We start from the raw sequence: 18991 nt of genomic DNA on the forward strand, positions 1-18991 counted from the left end.
CAACTCAACTCTCATTTTTCTCTCAGAGCTCTCCTGACTCTCTCTCTTTTCTTTTCTTTCTTGGGTGTATCTGAGGCTCTCGCTGGGAGCCTCAATTTATAGGCGAACATATATCACCTCACCTGTATGAATGCATTTAATTTGCATTCAATTTGTAACTGCAAATGCAGTTACTTACTGAGCGCTGAGCAGTCGTTGTTGACTGCTTGCATGGGCATGGATTTTAACAATTCTCCCCCACCATGCCCATTTACCTGGATGCTATCCATTCCAGCTATGTCTCTGCATAGCTCAAGCTTCTCACTTGTAACCACTTTCGTCAGCATGTCCGCTGGATTCTCTTTCGCATGGATCTTCACAAGCTTTAACAGATGTTGTTCCATCGCTTTGCGTATCCAATGATAGCGGATATCAATACGCTTGGTGCGAGAATGATACATTGAATTCTTGCTTAAGTCTAGAGCACTTTGACTATCACAATGTACCTTGTGTTAATGTACTCTACCTCTGTTGTAGATAAAGTAACACACTTCTGCAATTTGGACTGCCAAGAGACAGCTCCTCCTGCAAAGTTGAAGAGAAGTCCCAAAGTAGATTTCCTGTTATTCAGATCTCCTGTCATATCTGAATCAATATAGCATTCCAAAATTGGTTTAACTCCCCCAAAACACAAACACATCTTCGATGTACCTTTTAGGTATATGAGAATCCACTTGACTGCTTCCCAATGATCCTTTTCTGGATTTGAAAGGAATCTGCTCACCATGCCTACATCATGAGCAATATCTGGTCTGGTACAAACCATTACATACATCAGGCTTCCTACTACTGAAGAGTAGGGGACTGCTTCCATCTCTTCAATCTCGTTCTTTGAAGAAGAACACGAGCTCTTGCTCAACTTGAAATGGTTAGCAAGTGGAGTATTGACTGACTTAGCATCTTCCATATTGAAACGTCTAATAACCCATTCAACATATTTTTGTTGTGATAGCCACACCCTTTTAGCTTTCCTATCACAAACAATCTTCATGCCCAAGATTTGTTGTGCTGGGCCTAAGTCCTTCATGTTAAAGGACTTGGATAGTTCCTTTTTTAGTTTGTTAATCATGAACCTATCATCACCAATGATTAACATTTCATCAACGTAAAGAAGGAGTATGACAAACTTGTCATTCTAGAATCTTCGAACATAAACATACTGATTTGCAACAAGTCTCTTGTAACCATGACTCATCATGAATGAGTCGACCTTCTTGTACCATTGCCTCAGCACTTGCTTAAGGCCATAGAGACTCTTCTTTAGCTTGTAGACTACGTTATCTTTCCCTGGAATTTCAAACCCTTCTGATAGCTCTATATAGATTTCCTCCTCCAAATCTCCCTGGAGAAAGGCTATCTTTACATCCATCAATTTGAGTTCCAAATTCAAGTTGGCTACCAATCTGAGTATGACTCGGATTGACATCATCTTCACCACTGGAGAAAATATCTCGTCAAAGTCGATTCCCTTCTTCTGCTAGAATCTTTTGACAATCAATCTGGCCTTGTGTTTTATCAGCTTTCCTTGGCCATCTTTTTTCAGCTTGAACACCCATTTGTTCTATAGGGCTTTCTTTCCTTTAGGAAGTTTCACCAACTCATAGGTTTGATTTTTTTGCAAAGAACTCATCTCTTCTTGCATTGCCTACACCCATAGGCTTCTATCAGCATGAGTTTGAACTTCCTGGAAGCTCTCCGGCTCCCTTTCATCAGTAAGCAGAATATAGTCTAACTCCGAGTATCTCCTTGACGGAATCAGTAGTCGACCTCTTACCGATCTTCTTGGTTGAGCTTCATCAACCAATGAAGATTCATCACCATCTAACCCTTGTGGTGGTACACCAGCTTCTGGTGGAGAGAGTTCTTGCTCCTCCTACTTAACACCCTGAGCTTCTTCTTCTGATTCTGGATCTAGATCCTGCATATCCTCATTATCTGTGGCAAACTATAATGGTGCAGGATTTGGAGTATAGAAGCTAAGCTCTTTTGATGTTGAGGAAGCTTCAGTTCCTATGTGCTAGTTTTCATGAAATACAATGTCTCTACTTTTGAAAACTCTCTTTGTCACTGAATCTCATAACTTGTATCCGAATTATTCATCTCCATATTCAACAAAGATACATGGAGTTGAGTTGACATCTAGCTTCTGTCTTAGCTCCTTGGATACGTGTGCAAAGGCTTTGCACCCAAATCTGATCAGGTGAGAGTAGAGACATCTTTTCTAGACCAAATCTTCTCTGGAACTTTAAATTCCAGTGGTGCAGAAGGTGATTTGTTGATCAGGTAACAGGCAGCACGAACAGCTTCACCCCAGAATGGATTTGGTAACTTGGTCATACTGAGCATACATTTTGCTCTTTCCATGATGGTCCAATTCATTTTTTCGGTTACACCATTGTGCTGAGGGTATATGGGACATTTTTCTCATGTCAAATGCCGCGATCAGTACAGTATGTAGAAAACCTTTTGGAAATATATTCTCCTCCATTATTCGTTTGCAGGCACTTCAACTTCTTTCCCGTCTCTCTTTCCACTTAGGTGTGGAAACTCTTGAAGTGCTCGAGGACCTGATCCTTTGATTTCAAAACATATACTTAGACATTTCATGAAACATCATCAATGAAAGTCACGAAATATCTGTTACCTCCCAATGACTCTTCTTTCATGGGACCACATACATCAGAGTGTACCAGATTCAACAACTCTGATCTTATCTTCGTAAAGGAATTAAACGAGACTTTGCGTTGTTTGCCAAACAAACGGTACTCACAAGGGTTTAACGTTGTTCTTTTAGCAACTTTGATGAGTGTCTTCTTCACAAGCGTATCCAACCCTTTCTCACCCATGTGTCCAAGTCTCTTGTGCCATAGATTCAGCGATGCCTCGTTTTCCACTGCATTGTGGCTATCAGAATCGATCTTCACATGAGTTTTGTACGACGTACCGCAAATATGTCATCAGGTGACAACCATGGCACCTTATGACAACTTCCAAATGCCTTTGCTGAAGTAGCTGTCATAACCCTGTCGATCAACAGTTGTTCCAGAAATCAGGTTGAGCCGAAGGTCAGGAATGTGTCGAACATCCTTCAACATCATGGTGCAACCAATGTTGGTTTTTATCTGCACTTTGCCAACTCCCACGATCTTCGAGAAACTGGCGTTTCCCATCTTTACCGTACCAAAGTCTCCTGCCTTGTACGTAGTGAAAAACTCACTATGGTAAGTGGCGTGATATGATGTGGCTATGTCTACCACTCACTCAACATCATGGCTTGCAACGTGTAGACACGTCTCGTCACTCGTGGAGAGTATTGCCATATCTCCAAAAAAGTGACAGGAGTTTCACCATCTTCTTTCTTCAACTTACTGCTTTGACCTTGCTCCCTTAAAAACTTGCGGCAGTTTTTCCTCATGTGGTATTCTTTGCCACAATGGTAACATTTCATGTTACCTGTCTGTTGGTTCCTGCTACTGCTGGACTTTCCACGTGGTTGAGACTTTCCTTTGGTTCTGCCTCCACTTCTCCCTCTATTATTACCTTGCAGCCTTTCTCTACTCTCGGTGACAAGGACATGAGATTGATTCATGCTCATCTCCTTTCGTCTGACCTCCTCATTGAACAAGGCATCTTTAACCATCGTTATGGTAAGTTTACTATATGAAGTAGAGTTACTTAGGGAAACTACCAGTGTCTCCCAACTGTCTGGTCATGACCTGTGAAGTAGAATGGCTTGTTCTTCATCGCCAAGATTCAACTTGACGGACCCGAGCCAGTTAACTAGGTTTTGAAACTTGCTAGTATGCTCGGCAACAGAGATGTCACTTTTCAACTTCAAGTTAACAAGCCGTCTCATCAAGAGGGCCTTGTTTCGAGCAGTCTTAGCTTGATACATATCCTCCAACTTTTTTCAGAGGTTATATGCATCTGTCTCTTGGGCCACGTGGTGAAAGACACTATGGTTGATCATTGCCTGATCTGACCAATAGTCTTATTATGCATCTTTTTCCACACTTGATCCGTAAATTCATCTGGCTTCTTCCCTTCATCTTCCAAGGGGTCAGACAGATCTTTATAGTTCAAGAGATTCTCCATTCGAGATTTCCAAAGACTGTAGTTTGAGGCAGTCAGCTTTATCATGGTGCCTGATGCTGAATTCTTCATGGATTTAGATTGATTCTAAATAAAAAATGCAAGTATAGGATCTTCAAGGTGGAATATCATAAAACGGATAGCGCCGTTGTGTCCGGAACGCCTGATTTTGTTGAAAATGAGTCTTGTTTTGTCAAAATCAAACTCAGATAGCACATTGATGAGCAAAAGAGCCAAGACAGGAACTTTGTCGTGCAAGTAGGGCGTGGCACCCAAAAAATGCGTAGGCGCGTGTCAATCACACGCTTTCTAGAGGCTGGAGCGTCTAGCTCGTGATACTCACGCGCTTGACCTTCTCTGGAGCGCGAGAGGCGCATGGGTTCACGCGCGATTCCTTCTTCTGGGCACGTGGTGGCACTGTCGAGAGTGGACTTCACTCTCCAACCTTCAGGAGGCGCGTGGGGTCCATTCGGCCTCTAATGTTCACCACTTTTCTTGTCTCACTAGTACGAAGATAGTGGTATGCTTAGATTTGTAAACTGAGCAAAGCACTAAAAACGAGTTTTCTGTAAAAACTCCTTCCAACAATCGCTCTGATACCACTTGCTGGGGAAATCAACACAGCGAAATGAATAAAAACAGAAATAAAATAGCACACCCATGCATTCTGTGACACCAAGAATTTAACATGGTTCGGCGATTGCCTACATCCATAGAAAAGAACTTCACTAATAAATAGTGGAACACAAAAAAATATTACAGAGGATGAGGATTACACTCTACTCAACTTAACTCTCATTTGTCTCTCAGAGCTCTTCTAGCTCTCTCTCTTTTCTTTTCTTTCTTGGGTGTATCTGAAGCTCTTGTTGGGAGTCTCAATTTATAGGCGAACATATATTGCCTCACCTGTATGAATGCATTTAATTTGCATTCAATTTGTAATAGCAAATGCAGTTACCTGCTGAGTGTTGAGCAGCCGTTGTTGACTGTTTACATGGGCATGGATTTCAACAGGATGGTCCCTGCTCCCGAGATTGAGATAAGTCCTGGTGAGTTCTCAAAGGACTGAGAGCTAGATATCTTACAAAATGTGACTTAATCAAAGAGTTTGTGAGTGTTGACAATGAGCCAGAGAGATAGAGATCACAAAGAAGGGGAGCAGGAGACGAAATAGAATATTGAGAACTTAAGTAGTTGCACCACAATAAAGCTGGGGAAAAGTCAAAGGTGCCAATTTAATGGATGGAGTTTATTAAGAAGGATCCTAAGGTGTCAAAATTGCCACGCTATTAGGGAAAAAAGAAGAAGAAGATGCTAACGGTAATTGAACGGCATTATATGCCAAGACTGTTTCGTACCTTGATTTTACGATGTTTTGTTTTCTTTTGTTTTTGTTTTTGTGTTTTTTTTTTTATGAAAATAGACTTCATGTCATTCACTGAATTCGAAGTTACAAATGTGACTTATTAATACAGGGAAAAATCTAGACTACAAGCCAACCTATGCATCTGCTCTAAAGCACTCCCGCACACAAATTTCTTTATGACGGACATTGTCTTAACTTTTGCAAACTTTTTCCTAAACAAACAGTCTGGTTTGTCCAAGAGAATAACGTCCTGTAAAAACAGAACTAAATAACCTCTCTAAAAAAATAGTATTATCACCCCCCGTCCTCTCAAGGAGGAAAAGTACTATCACTCCGCCTCCTCCCAAAAGAGGATTGAAACTTTGCTATTATGAACTCCAAAAAGTCTAATAGCCTTTTTCTATTTATTGAAAACAAACACCAAACATGAAGTACATAGAAAAGTAAAAAGACACATGGACTAAAAAAGACGCTGCTATTAGGGTTCCATCTTATACTGCTGCCGCCGCCCCTTTCTTTTTCTTATTCTTTTTTTCTTTTTTTCTTTTCTTCTTCACCGTCCTGCGCTGCCCCCTCCACCGATTCCTCTATAGACCGTCGGCCCCGACCCCCTCCACTGATTCCTCTACCCCTGCCGTAGAGCCACCTCTGCCCATCTGCCCAAACGACCCACCGATGCTCCTACCGATCTCATGCCGCCGCCACCCCGACCCCTGCCCACCCTTTCGCCCTCAGCCACCATCGTAGGAGATATGGACTGCTGCTATGGCATCTGATACATCGGCCACCCCACTCGCCGCCACCTCTACTCACTCTATCAGGCAGCGCAATCTACATCGGTGGATGGTGTCGATCTGCCCACCCATGCCCACCCCTGCCCCTGCCAAAACTGCTACCAGCACAAACACTGTGGGATAAATGTGCACACGCTGCTACCATCGGTGGATGGTGTGGAAACTACCAAAAACCCATAGTAGTGTCTTCTATTATTATCCCTGAAAACACAAACAAAACAAAACAAGCGCTCTTTCTCCTCAACTTTCCTCAATTTTACTGAAGCCCTCTTTCATCAAGCACTCTCTCTCTCTCTCCTCAAACTCTCACTCATCTCATTTCAAAATTCCTTTTAATTTTTTCTTTTCTCCTCATCAGACTCCCTTCTCTCTCATCATTTCACTCTCTCTCATCATTTCACTTTCTCTCATCTTATCGAACCACCTCTCTCTCATCTCATCGAACTCCTCTCTCTTTTCAAATTCTTTTTAGTTTTTTCTTTTCTCCTCATCATATCCCCCTCTCTCTCATCATTTCACTCTCTCTCATTATTTTTATTCATCATTTCACTCTCTCTCATCTCATCGGACTCCTCTCTCTCATCAAGTTCTCTCTCATTTTTGTCAAGATTTCTCTCATTTTTGTTAATAAGAAAAAGAGGTAGAGAAAAAGAAAACAAGAAAAAAAGAAAGTCTACGCAATGTGTGGGGTGTAAGAAAGAAATAGTGACGGATGAAAAGAATATTTCTTTGTCTAAAATTTGGTTTTTTGGCAATTAATCGGTTCCTCTGAGGTGATTCACGTGTCTAATATAATACTTTCGACCAATCAATCAAATGATTTGGTTGCTTAAAAAGAGAAAATATTAAAAAAAAAAAAACAGAAAAAGCTAAATAGTCCACAACCTGACCCAACTCGAACTGGCCTTTTCTAGCCCACCACCCACTCGGAGTGGGCCGACCGCCCATTCCTTCAAGCCACCATGCATGGGTGATTCATCGGCTAGCTTGATGGATGGCCAAATCGATCCTCAAGTGGACTTGTATGTGGTGGGTCTCCATCTCATACAAGGCCCCCAAACCTGTAAAACTGATGTTTGCTTTTGAAAAAAAGACACGTCATGTGAAGAACGAAATCAGCCAATTAAACGAATTACAGGGCAAAAAAGCAAAAGAAATAAAAAAAACAATGACTCAGCATATCGTTATTCCAGCTTCTCGTTTTCTAGTTCTACGACTATAAGTGAATGTTTGGAATTTCGATAGAAAATATAGTTTATAGTTTTAAGATTTATAATTTATAATTTAAGTAATAAATTTTATTATTAAAAAATTATTTAATATTTGGTAACTATATGTTTAAAATAATTTTAAGCATGTTACGTTTGTTTAAAAATAAATTAAAAAAATACTTTCTGATATAGAAACTACGATTATTTAAATTTTTAAAGAATATGACCACATCTTTAAAAGTTTGAAAGTTGTTATTATTTGAAAATTATATAGATATTCATTAACAGTCTTTTTAAAATTCGAATAATGTTTCACATCATATGAAAAACACATTTGATATTTTTTTTCAAACGTATTTTTTAGTTTATTTGAGATTAAAAATGCTTTAATATATAACATTCAAATAACTTAATTTTTCATTAAAGAGCTTTGAAGACTATTAAAGACTTTTTAAGACTTCCACCGCAACTCCAAACAAGCTTTTTTAATATTTTTATCTATTCATATCTTATATTATAAAAATTACATATTCTCTTGTACATTCGCACACGTACAATGATTTTGATTTTTTTTTTCTAAGCGATTTTGATATGTGCTCGTCTATGGCTCTTCTATATATACTAGTAAAGGGCAAACACGTGCATTGCACGTGTGCCCAGTTGTGACAATATAAAATATATTTTAAAAAATAATATTTATGAAATCTAAAAATATGTAATAATAAAAAATAAGTTAATACATAAAATTATAAAATCTAATTGTTTTGTTTATATTTTATAATTGTTATTCATTATAAAAATAATCATATATATAATTTGTAGAGTATTTATGATTATAATATAAAAATTTATACGAACATATTTATAATTACACAATGTTCTATTGTAGAAAAAAAAGTGATTATTGGAACAAAAGCATTATCGTTATAATTACAGATAAAAAGTAAAAGTTATCTCATAATTACATATGAAATTTTTATAGCTATACATTATAATAATTGGAAGTCTAGAAGAAACTCTCTGAAATAGTTATTCTGCTGTCTCAGGTATGTCATTGACAGATAATACATTAAGTTTGTTTTGGCACAGCTTCCCAAATTCATTCATAGATGCACCTAAAACAATCATCCACTGTTTATTTTGAATCTTATTTGTAATGTTCTCTATGTACGAACGATCGTTCTGTAATGACAAAAACATATAAAAAAATAATTTGTTAAATTTATTAAATGTGTCTAAAAGTATAAATCTTACCTGTTCTGCATGTTGTACAATATTTGTTGTTGTACAATCAAGAATTCGTTCCACTGTAGGTTCAAAGGCTACTACTACGATCGAGCTACTGTCATCAAATGCCTCTAAATAGACACGAGATCTAGGAATAATAAATAAGTTATTATCTCTTGGTATTAGCAAATAGTATTTTATAATTATAATGTAAAATTTGTTAACTTGAAAATATCATGATGAGTATTTACCTTGGTTGTGCAGTTGTTAGTTCTTTACAATTATAGCATAAAAATTCTTCATCTTTCTCGTATCCAGTGGTTTTACTATAGTTTGCACATGATAAGTAAAAAAATGGTTTATGCAGATCGGATATTGTAAATTTTCCATTAACCAGAAATGTTGATCGCTGCATTAAAATTGACAATTAAATATATATAAAAAATTTAATATTATCATGTTAATAGAAACTAATAAATAATCAATATTCTAAGTTCAAACATATGAACTGTTTTAAATTGACAACACAAAAATTACAAATGTAAATCACACATCATCAACCTGACTTCGATCTTGTATGTATTAAATATATGAATAAAAGTTTAGTATTATTATATTAATTGAATCATAAGAAACAATTAATATTTTAAATTTAACCACATGCATTTTTTCAAATTGACAACATATATTTAAGAAGTTTTTATCTTTTATCTCTACTTCATTCTAAACAATTTTTAATCTTTATATTCCAAATTCATAATAGTTAATTTAGAAAAATGCACTGTTTGAAATTTACAACACACAATTCAGAAATTCTTATATTCCATCTCCATTTTATCCCGACCAACCTCCAATCTCCAGATTTTTTTCAAATCCACAATATCTAATATAGAAACATGCATTGTTTCAAATCCATAAGACACAATTGAGAAATTTCTATCCTACATCTCTATTTCATCTCAACCAACCTCCAATCTCGATATTTTTTCAAATCTATAAGACACAATTGAGAAATTTCCATCTTCTATCTCCATTTCATCCCAACCAACCTCCAATCTCCATATTTTTTCAAATTCACAATACATAGTTTAGAAACATGTACTGTTTGAAATTCACAATACACAAATCATATTAATTGAATCATAAGAAACAACCTCTGATCTCCATATTTTATTCCGACCAACCTCCAATCTCCATATTTTTTTCAAATCTATAATATCTAATATAGAAACATGCATTGCTTCAAATCCATAAGAAACAATTGAGAAATTTCCATCTTCCATCTCAATTTCATCCCAACCAACCTTCAATATCCATATTTTTTCAAATCCATAAGACACAATTGAGAAATTTTCATCCTCCATCTCCATTTCATCCCAACCAACCTCCAATCTCCATATTTTTTCAAATCCACAATACACAATTTAGAAACATGTACTGTTTGAAATTCACAACACACAAATCAAAATTTCGCATCATGCATCTCTATTTCATCCCGACCAATCTCTAATCTCCAAATTTCAAAAAAACATAAGAAATCTAAAGAAGTGAAAAAGATAATTTTTTATAACAAATAAGATATGATTTTAAGCAATAAAATTATACCGTCATTGCTGGTATAGACTTTAAGGTTTCGGCAATTTCTGATATTTTTATTAATGGATTGGTAGAACTGCCTGAAGTTGACGCGCCTGTTCTATTCAAATTTTTGGCAATTATTTCTTCAAGTAACGAATTGTTTTCTGTTGTCCTGAACATTTGAATTAATAGATAAAGTCAAACATTTAAATAAGAAGAAATATATATTAAATATAATAAATCAAGTTAAACATATAATTTACCATGTACGTAATGAAATGGCAGATGCAAGAAAGGGTTGAATAGTGAAAATACCTGTAGGTCGCGATGATAATGATAAGCCTATATTATAGACATGTATAAATAAATATATAAATGTAAGATAAATAATTAATAAGAATGTTGATATTAAGAAAAAAATACCATTATACGAAGAGACTATGATTTTTTTCCCAAGAATAATTGGCTTTTGCATAATAACATTACAAATTTCAGGGCATTCATCATGAACAAATTTGTTCCACATTGCCAAACGTAGAACCTTTAAACTACAAAAAATAAAAACAATGTTAGATTCACAATAATAAGAATATTATAAGATATTAAAGTAAAAATTTTATCAATATAAAAATGTATATATTCATACCTTGAATCGATCACATATATGTCTTGTACCAATGATTTTCCATGGCTTGTGTTAACCTCTCTTGGTGCATTTGTGTTAATTGCTATTGCCAAAATATCTAATTTATAAACTTCTCATTATTATTATTTTGTAATAAGAGAAACATATAAAGATATTGATATATTTATATTATACGTACCTACTTCGGCATCTTTATCCTTGTACATATCAAGTTGATTTAAATGAACAATATTATAATCTGGTGGTTTAAGCGATGATTCGTCGTATTCAATATTTTCGACAATGGTTCGAGAATTAATTATCCACTGAAGCTCATATGCCTCCCTTCTATGTCTTGCATCTAATGGTTTGACGAAGGCATTAGCAATGTAGTAGGATTGGTATACATTCAGCGTGTCATCACGTAAGTCAATGTCTTTTCCAAAAATGACTGCTTGCACATGATTTCCCTATAAAAATATAAAAATAAAATTTATTTGTTTAATTTTAAATCACAAATAAAACAATGATAAGTAATGAAATGGACTTTTTTCATACCTCAACATCCATGAGTACCAAATTTTGATATTTTGTAGGAGAATTTTGAGCTACACGTTTTGGTGACTTCTCAGCAACAATCATTTTATTTTCCAGTTTCTGATATTTTGAGTGATATCTTTAACAGATTTATAGATGGTCCGCATGTTTGCTGCAAATAAAATTGAGAAAATTAAGAAATATTAATACATAACATAAAATCTATAATATTAATAAAACAAATGAGCAAGTTTATGAATAATAATAACGTTAAAAGGATCTAGACACTTACATTATGTCACAATGAATTTGTTAATTTCAAGAAATTTCTATATACAATATTTTTTGTATAATTTATTTCACAAACAGTACTTGATGTTGGTCTTATAAGCAATTTTGCTGAATCAGAAGTTCTAGCTCTCGATAGTGCAACATACAATTGGCCATGTGAGAAAACAGGTTCCGGTAAATATATTCCAACATAATTTAATGTTTGTCCTTGTGATTTATTTATTATCATTGCAAAACTCAATCTAATAGGAAATTGTGTTCTTTTAAATGGGAAGCCATTAGGTTCATTTGTTTCTGGTAAAATTGGAATTCTAGGTATAAAAACCCTTTTACCACTGTAGTGGCCAGATGAAATCTGTGCGTCAATCATATTACGACTAAAATTACAACATGTCAACCGTGTTCCATTACATAAACCTTCTGAAAGATTAATATTTCTAAATAACATAATAGGACAATTTTTCTTAAGTAACAATTCATGCGGTGGTAATCCGTTCGGTGTTAATGTATTTAAAAAATCTTCCATAATTTCCTGTTCAGATACATCAACTGTCTCGTCAAAACTATAATAACGTACTATATCGCCAGGGAATCTGTCAATGAGAATAGCATTTATTTCGTCGACTGATAGATTTTTTAGAGTTAGTACAGCCCGATTTGCCATCTCTGTTAAATTGTTTGAATAGTTTGACATATTTCCATAAACAATGTCTAACAAAGAATTTAGAGATTCAACCTCGTTGTTATAACGGATAATCATTTGTTCTGGAATCTTGATATTTTCATCGATTGTTATTGAAGCATTGCCATTGCCAACTTCGATTAGATATTGTGAGAAATTAGGATCTAATCTAGCTCTCATATTTTCTGTTAATTTGATTTTTTTCAAGATAGACCATATGTAAGAAGAAACCAAACTTGCATCAATTTGTTGTTCTTTTGTACTCTTACGAATTACAGGTAATACCTGCCGAAAGTCTCTACCAAAAACAATAACTTTGCCACCAAAAGGGAGATCTATATCATTTATGTCTCGTAACATTTTGTCCAATGCTTCTATGGAATATTTTGTAGACATAGGTGCTTCATCCCATATAATCAACTTTGCAAGACGTAACAATTTAGCAAGACTTCCTTGTTTAATGACATTACAAGTGCTATCTTTATCTGCATTTAATGGAATCTTAAATCTTGAGTGTGCTGTTCGTCTCCCAGGTAAGATTGATGCAGCAACACCCGACGATACAGTTGCAAGTGCTATCATATTTTTTAATCTGATTGTAGCTAGAAGTGCTTTGTACAAAAAAGTTTTACCAGTACCAGCAGGACCGTCAATGAAAAATGTAGTAGATTCATTTGACAATAAGGTTTGTAGTATCAAATCATAAGCGTTCTTTTGTTCGGAATTTAAGGAATTTGATGCAAGTAAGTCTTCTTTTGGAATTGTGACAGTTCGCTCGTCATCAATTTCTCTATTGATAAATTCTTCAACATTGTAAAATGTATCAACAGGAGCAAAATGATACATATTTATATTTTTTCCCATAGATTCAAGTGTGGAAGCAATATTTTGCAAAACCATTCTTCTAACATTTTCTGATGGTATGTTTGTTGCAAGAAAATCTGTAGACATTTCTTTTTCAAATAGTTCCCATAGTTGTTTTGGATTTGTAGGATTGCAATATGCTAAAATTATTGAGAAAAGACGTCTTAAACTATTTGGTATTTGATATAGACAGGCTTCTTCTAAACAATCTTCTAGACTGCTATCTTTATCTAACAAACCATGTGAAGTAGCTGCTTCGCGATATGTTGGTAGGACAACGTTATTAACTGTTCTTAGTTTTTCAAACGATGTTGGTCCTCTTATATGATTTAATAGTATTCGTAAATAATATCTTTCGCCTTCAAATGGATTAGCTGTAATAATTCGACCTATAACAATTTTCTTCTTTCTTGGAGTCCAGATTTTATATTCTGGATTCCAAACAAATTTTTCTGGAAATTCTCTATATAACAAATTTCGTGCATTTTTGTCGATTTGATTTCTATAAAAAAATTGTGTTAACATTGATCTATTCGATAGACCTGAGTTTAAGACAGTGTTTAGATTTTGATGTGCACGAAAAGATACTAAATGTTGATTCTCAAGATGTAAATGCAAACTATAAACGGATGGATACATTTCATTAAGTGTGAAACCATATATCCTCCACATTGCTTCCGGTGGAGTAATCCATCTACCTGTTTGAAATTGTTTAATTTCATCAATTTGTTCATTATTTTCTTCATTCGTAATATTGAAAGCAATGCGATCATGTCCTTTATAGATATATTTATATAAATATTTAACAGATTTAATTGTAGAACAGATCTCAACGTTAATATGACAGTTGTATTTGGAAAGAAGGTATGGATTGTACGGAACGACCCATCGATTGTCTAAATTTTGTCCTCTAATTTTAGCAGTGATTCCGTTGTTACGACGCCTATACAATGAAAAACAATCTGTTCCAACAGTTGTTGTAGGTGCAAATTCTTTAGGATATTGATTTTTACAAATGCCATTTTTTTTCATACATACATTGCTTGGATTCAATATTCCACAAGGACTATGCATCATATGTTTAACTACAGCCTTATACAAGTGTAAATTACTTGTTCTATCAGGTATTTCTGCTGAAACAATTTCATCAAAAGTTTTAGGGGTATAAATTTTCCAATCTCTCTGAAGTATAATTAGGAAATGAACATGTGGTAAACCTCTTTTTCGATGTTCAATAGTGTAAACATAGGCTACAATTTTGCCAAAAATTTGTTGTTTGAACAGATCAATTTTTAGGTCTTCTAATTTTACTCTAAAGGTTCTTGCGATTAAATCAGGACGATTTTGAGCATCTTCATGTGGATTTAGTTGTTCTAAAATTTCATTCCAATTTGGATTGCATGTCATAGTTAAGAAAATGTCAGGTTTGCCGAAATGTTGAACTAAAGCCATTGCTTCCATATATCTTTTACGCATATATCTTGGACCTCCAATAAAAGATAAAGGTAAGATAATGCGTTTTCCAATTTTGGAAGCATTAATTTCTCCAATCGAAATACTATCTACAATGCCTTGATATACATCTGATCTAATTTCATGTTGTTTTGAACGAAAATAATATAATCTTGATGTTTCTATCTTAATGTACATGTCAACAACAAATTGTTGTAACAAACGACCAGATAATAATAAAATTGATCTATATGTATCTCTCATTTGTAGTCTAAAACAATAGTATTCCCGACAAGAAACTGTAGGCAATTTCTTCTTTTTTTTCATGACTATTTGTTCAACCCGAAGAAATTCTTCTGCACTATTTGAATGTTCAATATGATGGGATTCTAATGTTTGGGTGTTTAATGATATCGTTCCTCTTTCGATTTTCTTGATTCCTTGATGCCAACCCGAATCACCGAAAGGAAACAGTAGTGGATATTGTAAAGGATCATAACAACCAAAATAATATTAAACAATATGACTACCACCTGTTTGGTTGAAGACAATAATATCTCTGCCTTTTTGTTCAGTAGATGTGTCAGTTTCTATCCATATAGCTGCAACTTGTGATACTGAGGGAGCATTATAAACACGCTGATCTAAATCAACATTTGATCTTATACGAATTGTATGGTTTTCAAGATTTGGAATGTTGTTGAGCATTCGGAAGAAGTGACAGTATGGATTAACATTAAGTATAGTCATCAACTTAGCAATGATAGAAGAATCCAATCTTTCTGCATTGTCTATACGGTTGTTTAGCTCATGTTCAGTGTCATAGAAATACAATTGTAAATATGAAGGATGTCCATCTTCAGGGATTAAATTGTTAATGTAGTGATATATTTGTCCTTGAACTCTAAATGTGTAAATTCCTCTGTTCCTTCTACATAAGTCTGTATCAAATTTAACTCCAAAAGACGTGAAAGCAAATTTATTATTGTATGTACGTGCATATGTACGGAAATTTTCGGACTCAGTCGAATCAAAAGTAAACAATTGATAAAGCTCGTCTAAAGTTTGATTACAAGTCAACGCTATTGTCCCGTCAGCACAACAGAAGCCATTTGGCTCATGATAAAATCTTCTTGCTCCACAATATTGACATGAAATAACTGATGGTAGATGATTTAGCTTCAAAAATATGATTTTCAATACTTGTCTAAAACAAGTATTCCTTGTTGGAACACTGACAATACTGTTAGAAATAGAAGTCCTTAGCCTTTCCAGACCAGATCTATTTCTATTCATAGTATCATCAAAACAGTGAGTGTTTGAAGAAGATCCAATTTCTCTTATAGAAACAATTTCATCATCCCTTGAAGTATAAGATAAATTATAATGAGATATTGTTTCTATTTGATTTCTCTTATTTTGATTTTCTTTCAACTCAGCATACCTTTGTCTCTTCTTTCGACGTATTTCTTCTTTCTTCTCCTCTGATTGAGTACCGTACCAATATTTTTTTGGAACATGTTCTTCATATTCTTCATAATATAATTTTAAAGAATGTTAGATACAAATTAATTAAAAAAGTCTTAATACAAATTGAATTTTTTTAAATAAGATTGACCTACCAGTTGGCATTTTTATGACAAGATAGGAATATCACAGCAATGTTACAAACTAATAAGAAACCAATAATAATTTGTCAAATATGTAAATATAAAAAGCACATAAAGAAGATTCGAAAAAATAAATAGTACAATATTCTTTGTAGAAATAAATACATTAAATATATAAAATATAAAAATAACATTTATTTGTATAAACAATATTAATACATACCTGGAGATAGGGGCAAATAAAAAGTCAGTGGAAATAGAGCCAAACAACGAACAGCAAGACAAGCATAAAGTGACAAGATCAAAGTGCTTGTTATAAAGAAATATATTATATAAAATCACATAATTATTTTAATAATACATTGTACTTTGTTAAATAAAACTGCACTAATATATTAGAATATAATCTATTAATATTTTTTTATTTAAATTCAATTATAACAAGTGATTATCTAACCGTCACAAACATAAACAACTATATAATAAGACAAATTTGTAAGATTGGAAGATAGAGGGATTGGGTGATCTTACAATCATCTTATTTTTAAACTACTTTTTTTTCTTTTTCTTCTATTTTTTTTTTTGCAATTATAAATAGACAGATTTATGTTTATATTTTTAGAATTTTTTTTTTGTTTACAATAAATATTATATACAGGATCTGCATAATGTTTATAACTATAATACAATGACTTACAAGAACCAAGTCACAACTTTGAAAAGTATGCGGCCGACTTTTACAATCATCGAGCATCCCAACCTAGTTATCAAAGTAACTAAATGGATTTTGTTCTTGATCTTTGCCGTGCCTATTCACATTATAGTTCGACATGTTGGTTGAATGAATAACCATATATATTTTAGATGTGAAGCGTATTTTGAAGTATATGATATGGTTATATAACTATTTATTCAGTCAATCTGTTGAACTTTGGTATGAATAGGCATGACGAAAAATAGGAACAAAACTCATTCAGCTGCTCTGATAGCTAGGTTGGGATGTTCGACAATCATAAAAGTCGGCCGTATACTTCTCAAAGTTGTGACCTGGTTATTGTAGGTTTTTGTATTATAGTTATAAATATCATGCAAATCATGTGTATAATATTTATTGTAAATAGTAAAAAAATTTTAAAAATATAGACATAAATCTATCTATTTATACTTAAAATTTCTATGTTATGGTTATCAAGTAGTCAATCTGAATCCTAAGTTGAAGTCTGAGATGTTAATGTTATTTTTTAGACATAAAGTTACACTAACATATTAAAATATAATTTGTTAATATTTTTTATTTGAATTCAATTATAATAAGTGACTAACTAACTGTCAGGAAAAAAAAATAACTACATAACAGTAATAAAATTTGTGAGATCACAAATAAAAAATGTGTAATATCCTAAATTTTTTTTCTTTTGTTTCTATATATATATATTTTTTTTCTATAGTTTTTATTCGTATAACAATAGTTGTTAAATAAGTTTTAAATAATTTAATCATATAATTATTTAACACATGAAAACATATGAAAAATTGATTACTCATCAATCCACAAAAAACAACAAAACGATAACCTAGATTTATATAATTTCTTAATTTTAAATATTAGCGAATAGAGTTTCATTTATATTTTAAGTTTTTATTTTTTATCATAAAAAATTAACATTTGTTATGTATAAAATATTGATAATCACAACATATAAATCTTTACTATAAATGGAATACATATTTATGTTTATGTTTTTAAAACTTATTTTCTTATTTACAATACATATCATAGACATGATTTGTATAATGTTTATAATTATAATATAACAATAATAAAGAACAATAAATGAAGAACAAGAACAAAAAAACCTGTAAAAAAAAAATTATAATAGACTATATATTTTTATATCATGAAGTTTTATAATTATATTAGTAAAATTTATATGGATAATTTTATTAATAATATTAATTTTATTAGTTTTTTTTATTTTTTTGTTCAATTAAAGGCCCAAAAGAAAAAAGAAGAAGAAAATCAGCCCCACAAGCCCAGCCGAATTAGCACCCCAAGTGACCCAAAACGGCGCCGTTTTCAGCACACTCCATAACACCCATCCCAGACTTAGAACGGCGTCGTTTTTACAAAAAGAAAACCCTAAGTCTACGAGTAGCCCTATAAATACATCCTTATCAGTTTTGCATTTTCATTTCCGCCGCTTTCCAGATACTTCTTCTCCTCTCTCTCGTTCTCTTTCTTTTCCTCACCTTTCTTCTTCTCTGTCTCTTTCCGTCTACACTTTCTTTTATTCTCTTATCTTCTTCTCAACAAAAGAACAAGATATGCCTAAAAAATTTTAACTTTCTCCCGTCTATGGATCTGATCTTGATTTTTTATTTTTTATTTTTTTCTTTCTTTGCATGTCAGTACAATATATCCAAGGGCCTATTCCGGATTTCCATCAGAAGGCGAGGCTCCAAGTGAGAAAAGGAACTTCATCGCGACATGGTCTGTAGGTTTTTTTTTTCCTGCAAATGGTTTTATTTTTTTGGCTTTTCCGTTTCTCCATTTTTTTCTCTATAGATCTGAACAGATCTTCACATATTTGAAAAGCTCCTGTTCAGATATGAATGGTCTATT

General features: G+C 33.4%; 1 protein-coding gene across 1 annotated transcript; it reads right to left on the reverse strand.

Moving 5' to 3' along the window:
• Nucleotides 1–4005: 4005 nt before the first annotated feature.
• On the reverse strand, nt 4006–13393 carry LOC121246852. The gene is made up of 8 exons (XM_041145162.1): nt 12338–13393; nt 11491–11589; nt 11132–11402; nt 10954–11035; nt 10731–10855; nt 10571–10622; nt 10335–10479; nt 4006–4218 (listed from the first exon to the last, which is right to left on the reverse strand). The coding sequence occupies exons 1-8, from the start codon at nt 13391–13393 to the stop codon at nt 4006–4008; spliced, it is 2043 nt and encodes a 680-aa protein (XP_041001096.1).
• Between the last annotated feature and the right edge of the window lie 5598 nt (nt 13394–18991).

The sequence above is a fragment of the Juglans microcarpa x Juglans regia genome, chromosome 1D (assembly GCF_004785595.1).
Source record: "Juglans microcarpa x Juglans regia isolate MS1-56 chromosome 1D, Jm3101_v1.0, whole genome shotgun sequence".
Classification (NCBI taxonomy): domain Eukaryota; kingdom Viridiplantae; phylum Streptophyta; class Magnoliopsida; order Fagales; family Juglandaceae; genus Juglans; species Juglans microcarpa x Juglans regia.

What these genes read in the sequence shown, in the direction of transcription:
- LOC121246852 (XM_041145162.1), bottom strand. Translation starts at nt 13,393, where the DNA reads ATGTCTACAGATTTTCTTGCAACAAACATACCATCAGAAAATGTTAGA. An exon ending in ATATATGTGATCGATTCAAG is followed by an intron (nt 10,856 to 10,953) that starts GTATGAATATAT and finishes TATTTTTTGTAG; the next exon opens with TTTAAAGGTTCTACGTTTGG. An exon ending in AGTCTATACCAGCAATGACG is followed by an intron (nt 4,219 to 10,334) that starts GTATAATTTTAT and finishes TTTTTTATTTAG; the next exon opens with AATCAATCTAAATCCATGAA.